This window comes from Rana temporaria, chromosome 1 (assembly GCF_905171775.1).
Source record: "Rana temporaria chromosome 1, aRanTem1.1, whole genome shotgun sequence".
NCBI classification, from domain to species: Eukaryota; Metazoa; Chordata; class Amphibia; order Anura; family Ranidae; genus Rana; species Rana temporaria.
The window spans coordinates 227924976-227944356 of NC_053489.1; the positions used below are offsets into that span (position 1 = coordinate 227924976).

At 38.7% G+C, this 19381-nt stretch overlaps 1 protein-coding gene across 1 annotated transcript; it reads left to right on the plus strand.

Annotated features, from left to right (window-relative positions):
- The first annotated feature begins 1247 nt into the window (after positions 1-1247).
- Positions 1248-12960, plus strand: CRYBB1 (crystallin beta B1). Its single transcript, XM_040351119.1, has 5 exons — positions 1248-1406; positions 3929-4047; positions 8767-8899; positions 11300-11442; positions 12616-12960. The coding sequence occupies exons 1-5, from the start codon at positions 1263-1265 to the stop codon at positions 12797-12799; spliced, it is 723 nt and encodes a 240-aa protein (XP_040207053.1). The 5' UTR covers positions 1248-1262; the 3' UTR covers positions 12800-12960.
- The last annotated feature ends 6421 nt before the right edge of the window (positions 12961-19381 follow it).

Sequence of the window (19381 nt, forward strand, 5' to 3'; positions counted from 1 at the left end):
CACTGCCAGCTATCAGTGCCACCTATCAATATCATGGTTAAGCACGTTCTACCCTGCCCCTTGGCAAGAACAGTGTTTGAGCCTAGTGATTGACTGCTTGTTGATTGCCCCCCATGTGATAGGGTTTGAGCCTAATGATTGGCTGCTTGAGCAGTAAGAACTGAATTGTAGGAGGCAGGGCGGAGTTTAATGCTTTCATACCAGGAAGTACTAGATCTTTTCTAGGGATCTGAAAGGCAAAATAAGGAGGGTTGGTACGGCAAGAACAGACATCCCAGAGTAGATGCTGCATAGCTTAGCAGATAGTTAAGCAAACCTGTGCTGGTTAAATATATATATAGGTTAAATAAATCTACAGTTGTTTTATGCCCTACAGTATAAATCCATTGCCTAGTAAAGTCATATTGATGAGGATGGAACATTGCAAAGTGACACAATGGGATTTATTTCACACATCATAACTGCAAAAAAAGCAATAAACACTTACATGATAAATATTATACCATAAGAAATTTTTGATATGATGATTGTACGTATTTTTTTTTATAATTGATGTTTTCAGTAACTACTCATTGATTTGTAGGTTTTGCACCATTTTGAGCATTCTAGGTAAAATTCTATAGGACCTGAAATATCATGTTAGGTCTTTCAGCCTCAGTTATTTAGCACACTTCAGCTCAACAATATAAATGCTTGGTTCAGCTGCTATGAATAGGGAGTTGCTTCCAGATGAATGGATGCATTGAAATATGTGATGACCAGCAGCTTCCTAAGCAGATACTGATGAGCTATGAGTTCTATTGTCCTCTACTATTCCCAGTCTCCCTTTGCCAGGGTATAAATTCTGGGCCACACTGTACCTCCAGTATCAAGCCTGGTAGCTCCAGCAAGGAACAGCTTCAAGAGGTGAGTCGCAGTTAGTACCAATCACATGAAAAACTTAAAGTGACAGGAATAGATGGACACAACTTGCTTCATGAATATTCCACACAATTTTTTGAGCATATAAGGCTCCAAGTAGAAGCCCAGGCCTTCTATTCTATCACAAAGTCATTACTGATTCATCATATAATATAGAATTCATTTGATATAAAATATTCGTAAAAAATAGTTGCACATATGTTGTATATTGGCTAGCATGTAACTCGTTATTACAAAATACTTGCTAATTATATTTGTTATTGATAATTTTTAGTCCACAAGGACAACTGTTTTGCTCAAATTCCGACATTTCTTTATATTTTAGAACATAAACAGCAACCATGTCTCAGACACCTAAAGCTGCTGCTGCTGCTGCTGCTGCCAGCCAGGGCACTGATGTCAAGGAAAAGGGTACCCCAGGCCCAGTTCCTCTTCCAATTACCAAGCCCACAAAAGCAGGTGAACCTAGTGTGGGATCCTTCAAGGTAAGTCTTTTACTAATATTCTGAAATACATTCAGATGGCATTTCTCATACATGCTGGTTGGGTGCCATTATGTCAGTACACTAGAATATGACTTTAGAAACAATATTATGTAGTTGACTTGGGGCTCAATCATTGCAATATTAACATAACATGTGAGAACTCAATCAGTAACAAAAAAACTAACCAAATCATAGGTCTTAGCGGGATTCTACAACGTCAAGGCGGTCCCACTTTTTTAGCTAATCTACCTAAACATTTCTAAATCTATAGGTGGTTCAGAACTCTGGAAAAATGAGTAGAGAATTATGGTTTACGCCATTATATATATTACTGAAAAGAGTCAGGCAGCAAAAACCCTTCCCAGTAGGCATGCAAAGCCAAACATCGATATAATGAAGAGGGAAAAGCTAAGCCCGATATTTAGAAAAATTTATCATTATTAATAACTTAACTACCCAATTAAAACATTGAGGGATAAAATGTTCTTATAGGAATAATTATCCACAAACGAAATCATGAAATTAAAATTCTTAAAGTGGGGGTTCACCCGGACATACAACTTTTTACCCTTAGATTCCTGCTCATTTTGTCTAGGGGAATCGGATATTTTTTTTTAAAATCGAAGCTGTACTTACCTTTTTAGAGAGCGATCTTCTCCGCCGCTTCCAGGTATGGGCTGCGGGACTGGGCGTTCCTTCTTGATTGACAGGCTTCCGACAGGCTCCCGAAAGGCTTCCGACGGTCGCATCCATCGCGTCACGATTTTCCGAAAGTAGCCGAACGTCGGTGCGCAGGCGCAGTATAGAGCCGCACCGACGTTCGGCTTCTTTCGGCTACTCGTGACGCGATGGATGCGACCATCGGAAGCCTGTCGGAAGACTGTCAATCAAGAAGGAACGCCCAGTCCCGAAGACCCATACCCGGAAGCGGCGGAGAAGATCGCCCTCTACAACGGTAAGTACTGCTCGAATTTTAAAACAGCTAGCCGATTCCCCTAGACTAAATGAGCATCCATTTAAGGGTAAAAATACATTTATGGGTGAACTCCTGCTTTAACTGTTTCAGTAATGCCAAATCTAATTTCACATTGGAACAATGGCCTTACTTGCCCCATTTGTTTTAAGTAGTAAGTATAATATTCATAACTTCAATTATGCTTATCTCAGTATTAAAAAAAAAGAAAAATCGGCTATACAGCAAACTCTTCATCCCACCAAACCCAAGTATGAATGGCAACGATCAACAATTTTAGGCCATAGGCTGCTTTCCCTACAGCCCTTAACTTAGAATGTCATTGCATAAGAGCATAACCAAACAAGCTACCAAACTATGGATGTTATTTTAGAAATTAATCCTTGGAAATCTTGTCACTTCTTTGCATTAAGCTATGGGACATCTGTTACAGCACTAAAGCTAATAGCACAGTTTTAACAGAGAATAAAGAATACCTATATACTAGGCTTGGTGCGAGTGTGCCAATAATGTTAATATATAAAATAATATATAATAAAATGTATATAGATATGTCTATATATATATATATATATTTATATCTATCTATATATAGATATATATTTATATATCTATATATCTATATATATCTATATATATATATATATATATATATATATATATATATATATATAGTTGACAGGTATATTTATATTTATATATCTATATATCTATATATATATATATATATATATATATATATATATATATATATATATATATATATATATATATATATATATATATAGTTGACAGGTATATTTATAGTTATATATCTATATATATATATCTATATATATATATATATATATATATATATTTGACAGATAAAATTGATGTACTAATAATATATTATCATTAATGTTACATCAGCACGTATGATCCAAAATACATGTTTTTTTATCAAATGCATATCTTCAGAGGAAATAAGATCATTCTCCTCGTATACAGTTAACAGCTGAGAGGGGTGTGTGTAGGGTGGTGGTTCAGTTGCATGAGGATGGACTCTTTCCTGTTGTTAAGTGGAACGTTTTTGAAGTTAAATTTTTTTTGGTCTTTTTTTTTTAGATTGAACAAGTTTAGGATTTTTCTTGCTGTCTATATGCCCTTTAAAGAGTTTTTTTCAGAGCTTCCTGTCACCAAAGACACAATATCAGACAATATTTCTTCTATGATTGTTTCATTACTGTTACATTTTGGATTCCTTTTCACTTTCTCCCTTGTTGACAATAGTCACAAAGACAAATAGAGAGGTCAGATCTCAACAATATGGACACAGATAGCAACAGAAACCTGACAGATTTTCTAACCCTTTCCCACCCAATTCAAATTTTGTTTTAAATAGTTTAGGCCGGGGTTACACCTTAGGAGGATTTTAAGTGTAACACAGCTTTAAAGAATATCTACACAACTTAAATCCCTATGTTAACAAACAAATTCTTAAATAAAGCAGAAATTGTTTCTTACGCTGCTTTTTTTTTTTATTAACATAGACCATTTGTTCTTTCAGGTAATCATCTTCGAGCAGGAAAACTTTCAGGGAAGGCACATGGAACTCCTGAATGAGTGTGTGAACCTTGGGGAGAGGGGATTCGACAGAGTGCGCAGTGTTATTGTCGACTCTGGACCGTAAGTGCTAAAAGCTACAGCTGACATTTTCATTTAGCAAAGCGTTCTTCAAACACGCTGTAAAATATGTGATGATCATTTATCCTTCTTTTAGGTGTTTTGAATTACCTGTAAGCAGTTAAGATGACACTGTTTAAATTTTTGAAGGGTTAATAAAATACTGCATTAGAAAATACATTTATAATCCTGAAGTACCTCTGTCTTTTCTCTCTTGCAGAGTTGAAGTTACCGATAGAATCTTTAGCATTCAGTGGGAGGGATTTACTAAACCTGGAGAGTACAAAATCTGGTGCAGGTCTGCATATAAACCAATCAGCTTCCAGGTTTTATTGTCAAAGCTGAAGTTAGAAGCTGATTGGCTACCATGCACAGCTGCACCAGATTCTACATGCTCCAGCTTTAGTAAATCTCCACAGCATCTCTTTAAAGTGTTACTAAATATAAAAACCTTTTTTACCTTAATGCATTCTTTGCATTAGAATGAAAAACGTTTTAAATTTCCCTGTGCATTACCCTGTGTGAAGCGTAAGAGAGGGGATAATAGATCAGCGCTGTGCACGGCTGCATCTATTCTCCCCTTACTTCCTATTAACGAATGCTGTATTCGAGAAACAGCAGGAGCCATTGACTCTTGCTGTTGTCAATCAAATGCAGTAAAGAGAAAGTGGGGGGCGAGTCTAAGTCCCGCTGTGTAAGTCTATAGAGCGTGGCTCCATAGACACATAGGTCGAGAGCTTGCAGACCACGCTTCTCCCCATAGCAAGCATCTGGCTATGGTGGACCTTAACCTGCCTGGCGGTATTCCCGAGTCTGACTCGGGGTTAGATTTTCCTGCTGCGAGCGGTAACCCCGAGTCAGACTCGGGCTTGCCTCGCTGGATCCACAGACTGTGTTTACTTACCTTGTCCCTGGATCCAGCGATGCCACCGCGCTGTGTGAGCGAGCGGGTCCTCGCTCGAATTAACACAGTGCCTCTGTGTGACGCCGATCTCCGTTCCCTGTGACGTTACGACGCACGGGAGCGGAGAACGGCGCCAAATTCAAAAATGTAAACAAACACATTACATACAGTATACTGTAATCTTATAGATTACAGTACTGTATGTAAAAAATACACACACCCTTTGTCCCTAGTGGTCTGCCCAGTGCCCTACATGTACTTTTATATAATAAAAACTTTTTTTTTCTGCCTGTAAACTGTAGATTGTCCATAGCAACCAAAAGTGTCCCTTTATGTCAAAAATAGTTTTAGAGCAGCTAAAAAACAGCGATAATAAATTATAATCACTTGCAGAATTGTGCGATAGCGATTTGTGGGGAAATTCGTCATAAAAAAATAAAAGTAATGACAGCGACAATTCTGCAACTGAGCAAATTTCAGTGATTTTGATTTGATTACATTATTGAATCATGTTTATTATAATTATATTATTACTTGTTATAATTATTTATAATTATTTATTATATTATAATTTATCATTTTGTTTTTAAAAAAATGTCATACCCGGGATGCCTATTAGAATCTTGTTTGGTCAGATTTAAGTGAGTTATTTCTAAAAATTACAGGCCTACAGTATAAAACGCCAAATTTCCTTGCAAATAATGGTACCGCTTTCAGCACCTTTTTTCTGAAAGAATCATACCGCCAGGGAGGTTAAGAAGAGGAGGAGTCAAGATAGCCGCCAGGTTAGAGGAGGATTGGGGCCACTCTGTGCAATACCACTGCACAGAGCAGGTGAGTATAACACGTTTGTTATTTAATTTAAAAAAAAATATGACTTTAGTAACACTTTAAGTTTAGATATATATTAAATAGGATCAAATTTTTACTTGTAATCCTAAATCTTATAGTAATTTTAGTTTATTGCTGCCTTAAGGTATCATAAACAATTACTATTATTTTTAGGAATGTTCATACCTTTCTAACATTATATAAAATATATAAGCAAGAAAATATTTTATAATTAGATATACCAATATATATATATATATATAAAGAAACAAATATTGGTGGTCCTAATATTACATTTAAAAAAGTAGATTTTTTTTAAAATGTTATTTGAATAGCAATCTGCAAAGAGTAGGTAGCCTCTTTGAGCCAAAATGAATCATCCATACTGCCTGTTACTGTCTCCTCATTTCTTGTACCTTAAACCATTGGGTCAAGGGGAACAGATGATCATGCATTCTCTTAGTGCCTCCTGTCCTTGTTTTAGGCTGAAAGTATTAGAAATACCTTCCAGTTCTGACAGCATACTACAAAAAGCAGGCGGTAGGAATAGATTACATGATTGGTCACTGCTTCTCTCCATTTATTGTACAATGATGGGTATTGTCAAAAGATCATAATTTGGCTCAAAAAAGTGAAATTGTATATAATTCTTGCTATTATTTAAAAAAAAAAAAAAAAAAGCATACAATAACAGCAATTGTGAAGCAATCTCTTTTACTGGGGATTTATGGAACACAACTGGAGGTTCTTTTTTTCTATACTTTTTTGTTGAATACAGGATAGATCAATGCTAAGGAGCCACATTTCTGCTGGTCTTTAGTTATTACTTCCATCTGGTGGTTCACTGGTAACATATCATAGGTATCTTATAATCATAGCTAGTGCCAGAGGCTAATGTTCACAAAAGAGAAAAATTGGAAGTGACAGTGCAGTGCAGGATGTCATTTGCTGATTTATGAGGAACAGTCTGGCCCATGAATATGACACTTGGAAATAAGTGAAAAATGTACGCAGCAATAAACTCCTTCGTCTTCCCACACAAGAATGATTACATTGGTGTGTTTATACACAGTAAAATATATTGAAATGTATATAGAGTATATTTGATTTATTGGCCAAGACAGTGATTCATCAAAGTATGCGAGGACTGTTCACTGCATCAGTGCACCTTGATAAATCACTCCCATCATATATCGCATTCATATTAGAAGTATACAAAAGTGCTACAAAGGAAGCACCCATAGAACTTAATCGATATATATAATATATTTTCTAATCAAAATGTTATGGGTGTTTATTGGATTAGGCTATTTTAATCAATATAGTAAAGAATTATTAGATATTTTACTATATCTGCCCAAAAGGCAATGTGATTTGATCAGTATAATTATATTTATATTTAATATCCACTCTCTGAGTCACTATTAATAAATATGTTTTTCAAGAACGGAAAGGGGAAATAGAAACAATATTCTATATCATGAAACCGAACATGCTGCCCTCACTGTTTTGCGCTAGAATATTTTTAATTATTGTTAAGCATTTGAAGTGATTTGTTTGTAAAGTTTCCCTTTGTTCTCTGTTTCTATACTTTGAGTTTCAATAATCAATAGGGTTGATTTACTAAAGGAGTAGAGCCTGATCACTTGTCAAATTTAATATCCACTTTGCAAAATGAATGTTAACCTAGCTTAGTGAATAAGGTAAAACAGTGCTCACTTCAATCATATAATTGTGTGCTTTTAACAATCCAGTTTTTTGGGGGGTTTCTTCACATAATTGGGTATTCAAAGTAAGCACTGCTTAATCAATATTCATTTTATTAAGTAACCGGTCTCTATTCTCTTTTAAAATGGATTACAGTTGTTCAGAATCACATATTTTGACGTTTGAAGTTAAAAATTAATACTGTAAATTAACTTGTTTTAAGAATTTTTCTTCTTGTAGGTAACGACCTACATTTTATCAATCAAAGTTCAATTATAAATGAGGAACAAGAAAAGTTATACAGCTGCTTAATGAGTATAGTTGCAATTTTAAATAATTTTATTAACAAAGCACTTAACTGACTTGATAATACTGACTTCACTTGAATTTGATTAAAATGTTTATACACCCCTTGATTTTGAAAGCTTGCGCTTATAAAAAATATATATATTTGCTCTGATAAATGTATCCCACACACCATGCACTCCAGTAACCAATCAGGTGCTATCTTTGAAATGGCTCTGCAAAACCCTGACTGGTCTCTATGGTCAAAAACCCATCTTTACTTAATCCACAGGGATAGTTTACTATTATTATTATTATTATACAGGATTTATATAGCGCCAACAGTTTGCGCAGTGTTTTACAACATGGAGACAGACAGTAAAGTTACAATACAATTCAATACAGGAGGAATCAGAGGGCCCTGCTCGCTAGAGCTTACAATCTAGAAGAGAGGGTCAAGTGATACAAAAGGTAATAACTGTGGGGGATGAGCTGATGAAGAAAAGGAAAATACAGTTGTTAGGTGTGGGCAGGATAGGCTTCTCTAAAGAGGAGGGTTTTTAGGGAAAGCTAACAGAGTAGGAGATAATCAGACAGATTGGGGTAAGGAGTTTCATAGAATAGGAGAGGCTCTGGAAAAGTACTAAAAGAGTACTTATTTTAAAATATCTCAGGGGAACTGTGCTAGCTTTAATTATTCAATCATCTGCAAAGGAAATTACCCTGCACAATATTGGGCATTCACAGGTTCCCTTGGCTAAGTGAGAAATGTATTACTCTAGGAAATCCCCCAATCCATGTGCACACAAGCAGTTTCCATGTCAGATTTGAGAGTATGCATATATAAATACCATGTACCGCAAGTGAACTACATTTTCATTGTTTTCACTTTTCTCCCTGTGTTTGTCATTGTCTGTGTTTTGTGATGACTGTGCCTACATTTTCCTGCTGATCCTACATTGTGATTTGTGGCCTCCCCGTGCACATCTTCTCAGCTGGGTTGCTTATGAGCAGTCCAACCTCCGTGGCGAGATGTTTATCTTGGAGAAGGGCGAGTATCCTCGTTGGGATACCTGGTCTAGCAGCTATAGGAGCGACTGCTTCGTGTCCCTACGCCCCATCCGAATGGTAAGGTTCATTGACTTCTGCTTTGAAAGTATAAGGCCCCGTACACACGACCAGTTTCCTCGGCAGAATTCAGCTTCCGACCGAGTTTCTGGCTGAATTCTGCCGAGGAAACTGGCCGTGTGTACACTTTCGGCCGAGGAAGCCGACGAGGACCTCGGCGAGGAAATAGAGAACATGTTCTCTATTTCCTCGTTGTTCTATGGGAGCTCTCCTCCCGCCGAGGTCCTCGGCGGCTTCAGGGCTGAACTGGCCGAGGAACTCGACGTGTTTGGCACGTCGAGTTCCTCGGCCGTGTGTACGAGGCCTAAGAGAGAAAAACAGGTTACCCCTTTTTTTTATTATTTGAAATTTATAAAATACAACTACAATTTTTACAGATTTGCAATTAAAGGGAAATCATCAAAATGTCTGTTTAGGGGGTTTGAGGGGGTCAATAGGGCACAACAATGTGTGTTTAAGTAGAAAAATATAAAATAAACAAAACAGATGGTCACCTCTTTGTCTCTAAGCACATTATTGGGTTGATTTACTAAAACTGGAGAGCGCAAAATCTGGTACAGCTGTACATGATAGCCAATCAGCTTCCAACTACAGCTTGTTCAATAATCTTTTGCGAAATAAAAACTGGAAGCTGATTGGTTTCTATTGATTTATGGGATTTTTAATAAAATAGTGCAGTCAGCAATAGTCATGTGCAAAGTACAATAACCCACTGCAACCGTTCTGATTAACAGGTCATCTTAATTGGATGGCAGGAGTTACTGCTCTTCTTCTTTGCATTAGATAGCCCTGAAGTGCACATAAATTACAGGCATACACAGCAATAATCAGTTCAAGAAATTTCAAAATAAGGAAATTAAAGATAACATCATAGAAAAGCTTTACTTTTTATGAAGCGTAAACGTGGATACTAAAAGCTGGTGCAATGGGCTAAACATCTCCTGCATAAAGACCTTAGTATAGTGTAATTCATGCTTGTAGAGCTATAACACCTAAAAGAGATTTAAACTGCTAAAACTGTGAAGTATATGTAAATTATATACTAATATTAGTGATATGCAACATGAACCTCTAAATCTGATTGCTTACAATGGGTTCTGCACTTTTCGCATGAATGCTGCTGTTTGCAGTAAACCTACGTCTTTTTACTTTAGTCTTAGGGAACTAAAACCCTTGTAATGAATGCTGAAGAGCATCCAGCTTTTAGAAGTTTTTGGCCACAGTATGTGAACCTATGCACTTAAAAACCATTTAAGGATTGACTTACAGGTTTTAAGGAGGAATACCATAAATCCTTATATAAACAAAGGGAAGCCATCCAAATCTCTAAAGGCTAAGAATAAAATTCAACCCTTAAGCAGCATTTATACAGTATTCATGTGCTACTTTCAATGTTAAATGATTTTCTTTGGCCTAAGTTCTGTGACTCTGAGGTTTTTGAGAATTTTAGCTTATACAGGTCTTTCCGCTTTATGAACTGCTGAAGTCCGAGATAAAGGACGGCATTCTGGGATCAGTTTGATTTAGCATCAGAAAAGCAAGTTTATTCTGGTAGTGTGTCTATGTCTACAGTTGTTTTAACAGCCCTCTGTTGGACAATATCCCATCCTCAATCCAACTACCCAGTCATTGGTTCATCAGAGGAGGGCTATGTACAGAATCAAATGAGTAGAAAATCATTGGATATTAGCCAAATGAAGGGCCATCCTATGGTTTAGGAAAAAGAAAATGTATTTATTTTCAAGACCCTTTAAAGCCTGTAACAATTCTGGAATATGGAAAGACAGGTTTTGGAAACAGCAAAATTAAGAACACTTTGACTATCATCTAGCAAAAGTGTCACATTAGTATAATTTAAGAAAAAAAGTAAAATAGGCACAAACCTGAAGAAAACTAGAACTTTCATGCTTCAAGCTTCTCAACATTCTTTATCAAATGATAAGGGATTAGAACTCCTAGATAAAAACCTTGTAAAAAAATTTATGGAAAACTGTTTCCTTACAGTATATAGAGATGGGTAGCTGTTAATATGCAAATTATCTGATCTCCCAAACCCGATTTGTTGTCTGTGTTCACCCATTATCCATACTGTATTTGTGTAAACCCCCACTAGTGATAGCTCTACACACCACACTCATTTTTTTTTAAATGTCTATGATTGTGGAGGTGACTCCACAAACAGTTAGTATTTTTTATTTTACAAACATGGTTACTATTTTCCTTAAAATACATAAAAGTTATGGTAGTTCTGTTATATAGTAACACTATGCAAAGTTAGTTGATGTCATCTACACTACACTCTTCTTTACAATAAATTACTAAATAAGCCCAAATAATTGTTTTGTTAGCTTGCTTTGCTTGGTAAATACATTTTCTATACCTTTGTCTGGATATCTACAGGATAGCCAGGAACATAAAATCACCCTGTTTGAATCCGCCGACTTCAAGGGCAACAAGATGGAAATCATTGAGGATGACGTGCCCAGCCTGTGGGCCTATGGATTCTGTGACCGCGTGGGAAGCGTAAAAGTACCCAGTGGAACGTAAGTCATGTATACTTATGTTGAAACAGCCCAATGATAAACTTCATTCACGGACTAGGTCCTAAGGCAATAACATAGATAATGCTGGACAGTAAACACACAACAATGGATAGAGCTAGAACTTTATTTTTGTCAAGACACACATGCGATGTATCCCAAAAATCATTATTTGTTAATAGGAATCACCTAATTGCATACGATATGTAGCTAAAATTGAAGAAGTAACTTGATTGAATAGGCTTCTCACCTATTCTAAATCTGAACTTTGTTGTGTCTTTTAAAAACCCTAAAGCCTCGTACACACGATCAGTCCATCCGATGAGAACGGTCCGAAGGACCGTTGTCATCGGTTAACGGATGAAGCAGACTAATGGTCCGTCGCGCCCACACACCATCGGTTAATGAACCGATCGTGTCAGAACGCGGACACGTAAACCACGTACGATGGCACTATAAAGGGGAAGTTCAAATCCAATGGCGCCACCCTTGGGGCTGCTTTAGCTGATTTTGTGTTAGTAAAAGACGATTTGCGCTTTTCTGTCTGTTACAGCGTGATGAATGTGCTATCTCCAAAACGAACGCTAGTTTTACAAGAATGAGCGCTCCCGTCCCCTCATTTAGTCTGAGCATGCATGGATTTTTAACGGATGGTCGTGCGTACTAACGGTCGGTTTTGACCTATCGGTTAGGCGTCCATCGGTTAAATTCTAAAGCAAGTTCCTATTTTTTTAACCAAAGGTTAAATAACCTATGGGGCCCACACACGATCGTTTTTGACCGTTGTCCTCTGGCTATCCTATCGTGTGTGCGAGGCCTAAGGGTTTATGATTAGAGGAAGTAGAAGCTGCATTTATAAACAAGCCCATTGTTGTGATCCACTGTTCCAACCAACTGTTCACCCCTTCTTCACCTTCTGAATTAAACTTACCATGGCAGGGGGGCTCCACCTCTTCTCCCGGAAGAGGCTGCTTACTAGAAGCAGAATACTGCAAGAAGACCAAGTAGGAGGAAAAGGGATCTAGTGCAGCATCTACACCAGGAAACATGGCAATATTGTTTTGTGTGATTAGATAGTTGGCAAAAAACACTTAAATTACTAATATACAATTTTTATAAAATATAGTGTTTATAAGCTTCCTATACTGTGTCACACTTTACCTTTCATCTTTATAGATGGGTCGGATATCAGTATCCTGGTTACAGAGGCTACCAATACCTGTTTGAAAACTGTGATTATAAACATTGGAACGAATGGAGTGCCTTCCAGCCCCAGATCCAGTCTATCCGTCGTATTAGAGACATGCAATGGCACCAGAAAGGATGCTTCCTTATCCCCACTACTGCCACCACCAAGTAAATAAAATGTCCCTAGCTTGACAGAGAACCTTCAAGAATGCTCCATGGAAAATGAACCTCACTACATTTTGTAAATCTACTCTGTCAACTCATTTGTTGTATATTAAATATTTACTGGATGTACTTTATGATGCAAATAAATACAATTTCTGAGGTAGAACATTTGACTGCTGTGTACTTGGAAACTGAATCAAATATCATATGTTGCAGTAAAAGAAGCTGGGCCATATGGGAAAATATTTTGGCATACACAAGGCATTTCTTCACAACCTTAATAAACCAATCTTCAATTTTATAGAGTAGAAAATAATGTCATTTTAATTTCATATTCTTCTCTTTTAGAGAATGACACATCCTGGGGGTAGTGTAGAGTTGTGTAACATGTTTACAGAAACACATTCTACATCTTCACATTCCTATTTCTGAACTACAATGGGTTAATAGCTGGGCCTAGCCAGGTAGCATGTGACACCTTCCCTCTGTTATCTAGCTGTGTCTGTAAATGATACTTTCTATGCTTTATGCCGCGTACACACGATCATTTTTCGGCATGAAAAAAAATAAGTTTTTCGGCATGTCGAAAAAACGAAGTTTTTCCAAATTCATCATTAAAACGACGTTGCCCACACACCATCGTTTAAAAAAAATGCTCTAGCAAAGCGCAGTGACGTACAACACGTACAACGGCACTATAAAGGGGAAGTTCCATGGGGATGACGCCACCTTTGGGGCTGCTTTAGCTGATTCCGTGTTAGTAAAAGACGATTCGTGCTTTTCTGTCTTTTACAGCGTGATGAATGTGCTTACTCCATTATGAACGGTAGTTTTACCAGAACGAGCGCTCCTGTCTCATAACTTGCTTCTGAGCATGCGCAGGTTTTTAACATCGTTTTAGCCCACACACGATCATTTTTTACAACCCGAAAAACAACATTGTTTAAAACGTCGTTAAAAAATGCTTTTGCCACATGCGGAGTCTATGGCAAAGTTCAGCTAACCCGCAGGATAGACATAGATGCACTACGCTGCACCCGCGGTGTGGGTAAACTGCAGCACATCAGTGTGAAATCAGTCTTTGGCCCTTTTCACACGATCTACCCTACCCAATCGGAACCTCAATTCACCTCTACAGAGTGGCAGATGTGAACAGACTTTTGTCCGTTTACACCTGCCTACCTCTAATCCAATCCTCTAAAAAAAAGATAGAAGGGGATTTGTCCCTTTCCATCTGGTTGGATCAGATTGGAAGGCCTATAGAGTAGCTGTGACCTGTCATCCACCTGCTTCACTCATTGTGGCCCACGACTGGTTACCAAGTTGCTTAAGTGGCCCTCGCTCTTTAAAAGGGTGGGCAACCCTGCACTAAGCACTTTATATTGTTGGATAGTCTTTATTACATTATTGATTGCACTATATATTTGCACAGGTACTTTTTTATTGTTTCATAGACTGTGTTGGAGTATAAAATATTGCGTTTTTTTTTCCTTTTTGTTTTTTTACCTTACACTACAGCTGCAGCCCTTAGAATTATTATTTTCATTATTAGTATTTATCATTAATTTGATTCCATAGTGCGGGTATCTCTTATTAATTTACAGTTATGAGTCTTTACTTAAGGGGGTTTAAAGTGGATGTAAACCCACTCTCATCCTTTCTAATCTACTGCCATAGTGCTGCTCTATAAGGATATACATGCCTCCTGCATGTATCCTTACCTGTCAAATGTCTCCCCTCTGTCTGTTATGAGACCTGAAAAGCTGCAGACTCTGTGGGTGGATCTGTTATCTGGAGCTTGGTGGGTGGAGTTGTGATGTCAGTAGACTCTGCGCCCACCTTTACACTCCCCTTGTCAACATGCATTTTTTCCTGTGTATTCCTTACACTCAATTCTGCTATGATCACTAACATCCAGTCAAAATCCAAAAAGTAACCACATGACTTCAGAAAAGGAGTGGGGGTGGAAATTAAAAAGGAATGCCTGTCTGAAGCTAGTACATGAGTTATGTAAATAACCTGTCACTCACAGCAAGTGGGCGGAACAGACCAAGGTTTGTCTCTGTAAGTCTGTTTAATTTCACTGAACAATAAAAGAGGATTGCTCAGAGCTGGATTAACTCTGTGTGGCAAGACAGGGCACAGATGATAGGAAATCTTATACTGTACATTGTGACATCAAAAAAATAAATAAAACACATTTGGGTTTACATCCACTTTAAGATATCTTGCCCGGCTTCTAGCTGAACTTTTGTAGTGGGATTTATCAATACTGCTGCCTGCCTTCTAGCTGGTACGCTTTATATCAATGTTTTAACCTGGGCTGTTTTTTTTCTCAATGTGTATTACCCCTCCCATGAAAGCCTACCACAGAATGAGGTTTAAATCTAGTTGTTTTTGTTCCCAACCTTCAAAAATGGATGAATAAGGACAATGCTGCATTTATTATGACTTCCACATTCTCCCCACTCAGTTTTGGGGTTGTCAGACCCTCCTAATTGTTACAGGTAGTGCTTTGCACTGTGTTTGCGTTGCTTGTTAATATTACCCATATAAAAGAGTGTAAAGTAAAGTAAATATTAGATAAACAATTTACTGTGAGGGTAGTTGTGATATTGACAACTAGATAACAAAAGAAGGTGTAATCTGAATAACATATAGAAAACTGCTCAAATTTCTTAAGGATGTCAGTTTTTTTGTGAGTAGGTCAAATTCTGCAACTTTAGCAGTTTTATTTTTACACAAAAGCCCTGTCGGCAAGACTCTATGATCTCTGATCCCTTTCAAGAACAGCTATGATTCTGGAAATATTGTCTATGGCCATTGCAATTATATACAGTATGTATAGCGCACATACTGTCATGCCTACTTAACTACTTAAAGCGGTGGTTCCCCTAAAAATAAAATTTTAACATTGCCTTTCCCAAATAAATTACGATTAGAATCGGCCGGTTTTATTAAAAAAAAAAGGTCCGTACATACCGTTTGTTAGATTCGTTCCCACCGCCACTTCCGGGTACGATGCTGGCGGTGGGCGTTCCTAATTGATGGACAGGCATCCGACCGACGCATACATCGCGTCACGAGATGCCGAAAGAAGCCGAACGTCGGTGCGCATGCGCCGTATAGAGCCGCACCGACGTTCGGCTTCTTTCAGCATCTCGTGACGCGATGTATGCGTCGGTCGGATGCCTGTCCATCAATTAGGAACGCCCACCGCCAGCATCGTACCCGGAAGTGGCGGTGGGAACGAAAATAACAAACGGTATGTACGGACCTTTTTTTTTTAATAAAACCGGCAGATTCTAATCGTAATTTATTTGGGAAAAGCAATGTTAAAATTTTATTTTTAGGGGAACCACCGCTTTAATTATTTAAAGTGTATGTATCGGCAAAACTTTTTTTTTAACAACTTCAAAACCAGGCACTTATAGCCCCTTCCTGCCCAGGCCAAATTTCAGCTTTCAGTGCTGTCAGACGTTGAATGACAATTGGGCGGTCATGCAACATTGTATCCAAATTATTCTTTTTCTTCATTTTTTTTTTGCACAAATAGAGGTTTCTTTTGGTGGTATTTAATCACCACTTGTTTTTTTTTGCTAAATAAACGAAAAACATTTTATTTTAAAAAAAGGGGTACCCAGCACACAAAGTTAATAAGCAGGGGCCATATTCAGCTAGGAGATACGACGGCGTATCTCCTGATGCGCCGTCGTATCTCCAAGGCCGGCCGGTCGTATCTATGCGACTGATTCATAGAATCAGTTACGCATAGATATCCCTAAGATCCGACAGGTGTAAGTGACTTACACCGTCGGATCTTAGGCTGCAATTCCAGGCCGGCCGCTAGGTGGCGATTCCGTGTCTTTTACGAGTCGAATATGCTAATGAGCATTTACGCCGATTCAGAAACGAACGACCGCCCGGCGCTTTTTTTTTACGTCGTTTGCGTTCGGCTTTTTCCGGCGGAAAGTTACCCCTGCTATAGCAGGGGTAAGTGCGGCGTATCCTATGTTAAGTATGGCCATCGTTCCCGCGCCGAGTTTTGAATTTTTTACGTTGTTTGCGTAAGTCGTTCACGAATACGGCCGGACGTAATTTACGTAAACGTCAAAACCAATGACGTCCTTGCGACGTCATTTGGAGCAATGCACGCTGGGAAAACTTCCGGACGGCGCACGCGCTGTTCGATCGGCGCGGGGACGCGCCTGATTTGAATAGTACACTCCCCCTAGCCGCGGAATTTGAATTCCGCCGGGGAATTTACGATACGCCGCCGCAAGTTTTGAGGTAAGTGCTTTCTGAATTAAGCACTCGCCTCAAAAACTTGCGGCGGCGGATCGTAAATCAGATAGGTTACGCGGATCTAAAGATCCGCTAACCTATCTGAATCCGGCCCCAGGTTTATTACCACATTGGGGTATGAAAACATGAGCGTAAATTGGAGTAATGTGAAGACATAAGTGGTTACCTAGAGTAATGGAAGTGTAACCAGCAGCCAGTCTGTAGTGTGTTCTTGCTAAAGGTGGTTCTCTAGCAGCAAGGGGAGATGTTGATGGCAATCCTTCTGCTAGTGGTCTGTCTCCCATAGCAACAGAAGCAGATTGCACCACAGAGCTTCCCCATCCTGTACAGAGGTATGCAAGTCTAAGAGTTAAGTTGATTGCATGCGTGGAGCCCTCTCGGACTGCACACTCCACTACTTGGGAACAGTAGTTGAAAAAGCTGGACAGGTGATCGTGGGTATTGGTTCAGCGTGTACCTCCTAAATGCAGATTACAGAGATGGTCTATACTGTCACATGAAACCGAAAGTTAACTGAAGAACAGTTGCAGTGCCAGCGTACATGGTGTATACATTGATCTTTGAGAGTAAAGGCCTGCCTTAAGGTCAAGTATTCTCCCATGGCGGCCTCTGCCTTTTCCCAGGGCATTGATGAAGACGACACAACACAAAGGTACCCCATGTGTATAGTAGAGTGATCCTTTAACAAAGTGGCTAATGTAGCCCAGAAGAACCCACATGGGAAAGGCCCTCCATGTGATCCACACTTGGTGTCCAATGAGGAAAACATGGAGGACGTGACCAACAACCACACTACCACCCTACCTGCCTACGACCTGTTCCAACTTTGTACTTCTTTTGGAACTTCTTTTGTAACTCTGGGACAAGAAGTGAAGTGAAATCTCCCCCAAGAGGATGCAAACAGAAAAAACAAACTGGCAGGGGTTTTAACCCTACCTTACTCTATCTAAAACTAAAAAAATATCTATAAATACTCATAAAGAAGTCCACACACTAAATTAAAACTTTGCAGCAGTCTAAACCCCCCCCCTCCACAATTAAAAAAAAAGAACATAATTTGCTTAAAAAAAAAAAGTTTTGAAGCTTTTTTTCTGTTTGGCCCACCTCCTGCCACCATTTTCCCCAGGGGAATATAATGTAAAGCCTCCTCCTGAACTTCCTGGGATACTGACATCACGTATATCCCAGGGGGCTGCAAGATTACAGATAGCATAGGAGAAGGAAGGACCTGGCGCCACATCATCAAATGGCTGGCTCCAAGATCCCAGTTTCTTCTTCGTAATGATGAAGACAGTGAAGATGGCAAGGTGGAACGATATGTGCAGTGGAAGAGCAGTGGGGGAGAAGAGGACAACGTAGGATTTGCAGAGTTTGTATGTTTTTTATTTATAAAAGATCATTAAAAGTAAGTGATAATTAGGAATATTTTTTTAGGAGCATAAGTTAAGTACTTCTTTAATGTACTCTATTTGGTGTACAAATGAGCAGAAATATACTGTATATACTTGAGTAATAGCTGACACGAGTATAAGCCGAGGCACCTAATTTTACCACAAAACAACTGGGTAAACTTATTGACTCGAGTGTAATGCCGCGTACACACCATCGCTTTCTGCGATGGAAAAATGCGACGCTTTATGTGCTTTAAAAAAACGTCATTTTTCAAACTTCAATTTGAACAACGACGTAGCATACACACCATCGCTTTTTCACAACGCTCTAGCACAGCGCAGTTCCGTCAATCACGCACGACGTCACTATAAAGGGTCGTTTCCATGCGGAAGACGGCCTCTTTTGCTGATATCGTGTTGCTGCGTGTTAGTAAAAGTTTGGTGAGATACGATTCGTGATTTTCAGTGACTGTGCTTTAAATTTCGTTTTCTGTCGTACAGTTTGTCTATTTGTTGTCGGATCTGTGATACAGTGCTTGTACTAAGGACGTATTTGTTTTGGCATTACGTTTTGTGTGCACGGTGCTGTTTAGCAGGTCGTTCTTCAAAGGCCATTCTTTACTTCAGGGCGTAATTTTTAGTCTGATCTGATTTGACGACCGTTTTCTAGCCATGTTGCGGGTACGAACTCGTCGCCGAGATCGTGCTGTGCTTGTTGTTAGGATGTGTGCTGCATCCCAGCGACGGTCCATGAACAGGGTGAGGAGGAGGTTGTGGACCAAGAACTGGTTGCTACGCAGGGACCAGTTCTCTCATATGCCTCTGCTGCGGGAGATCCGAGAAAATAACCCTGATGATTTCAGGAATTTTCTTAGGATGTCTGACCCCGTATT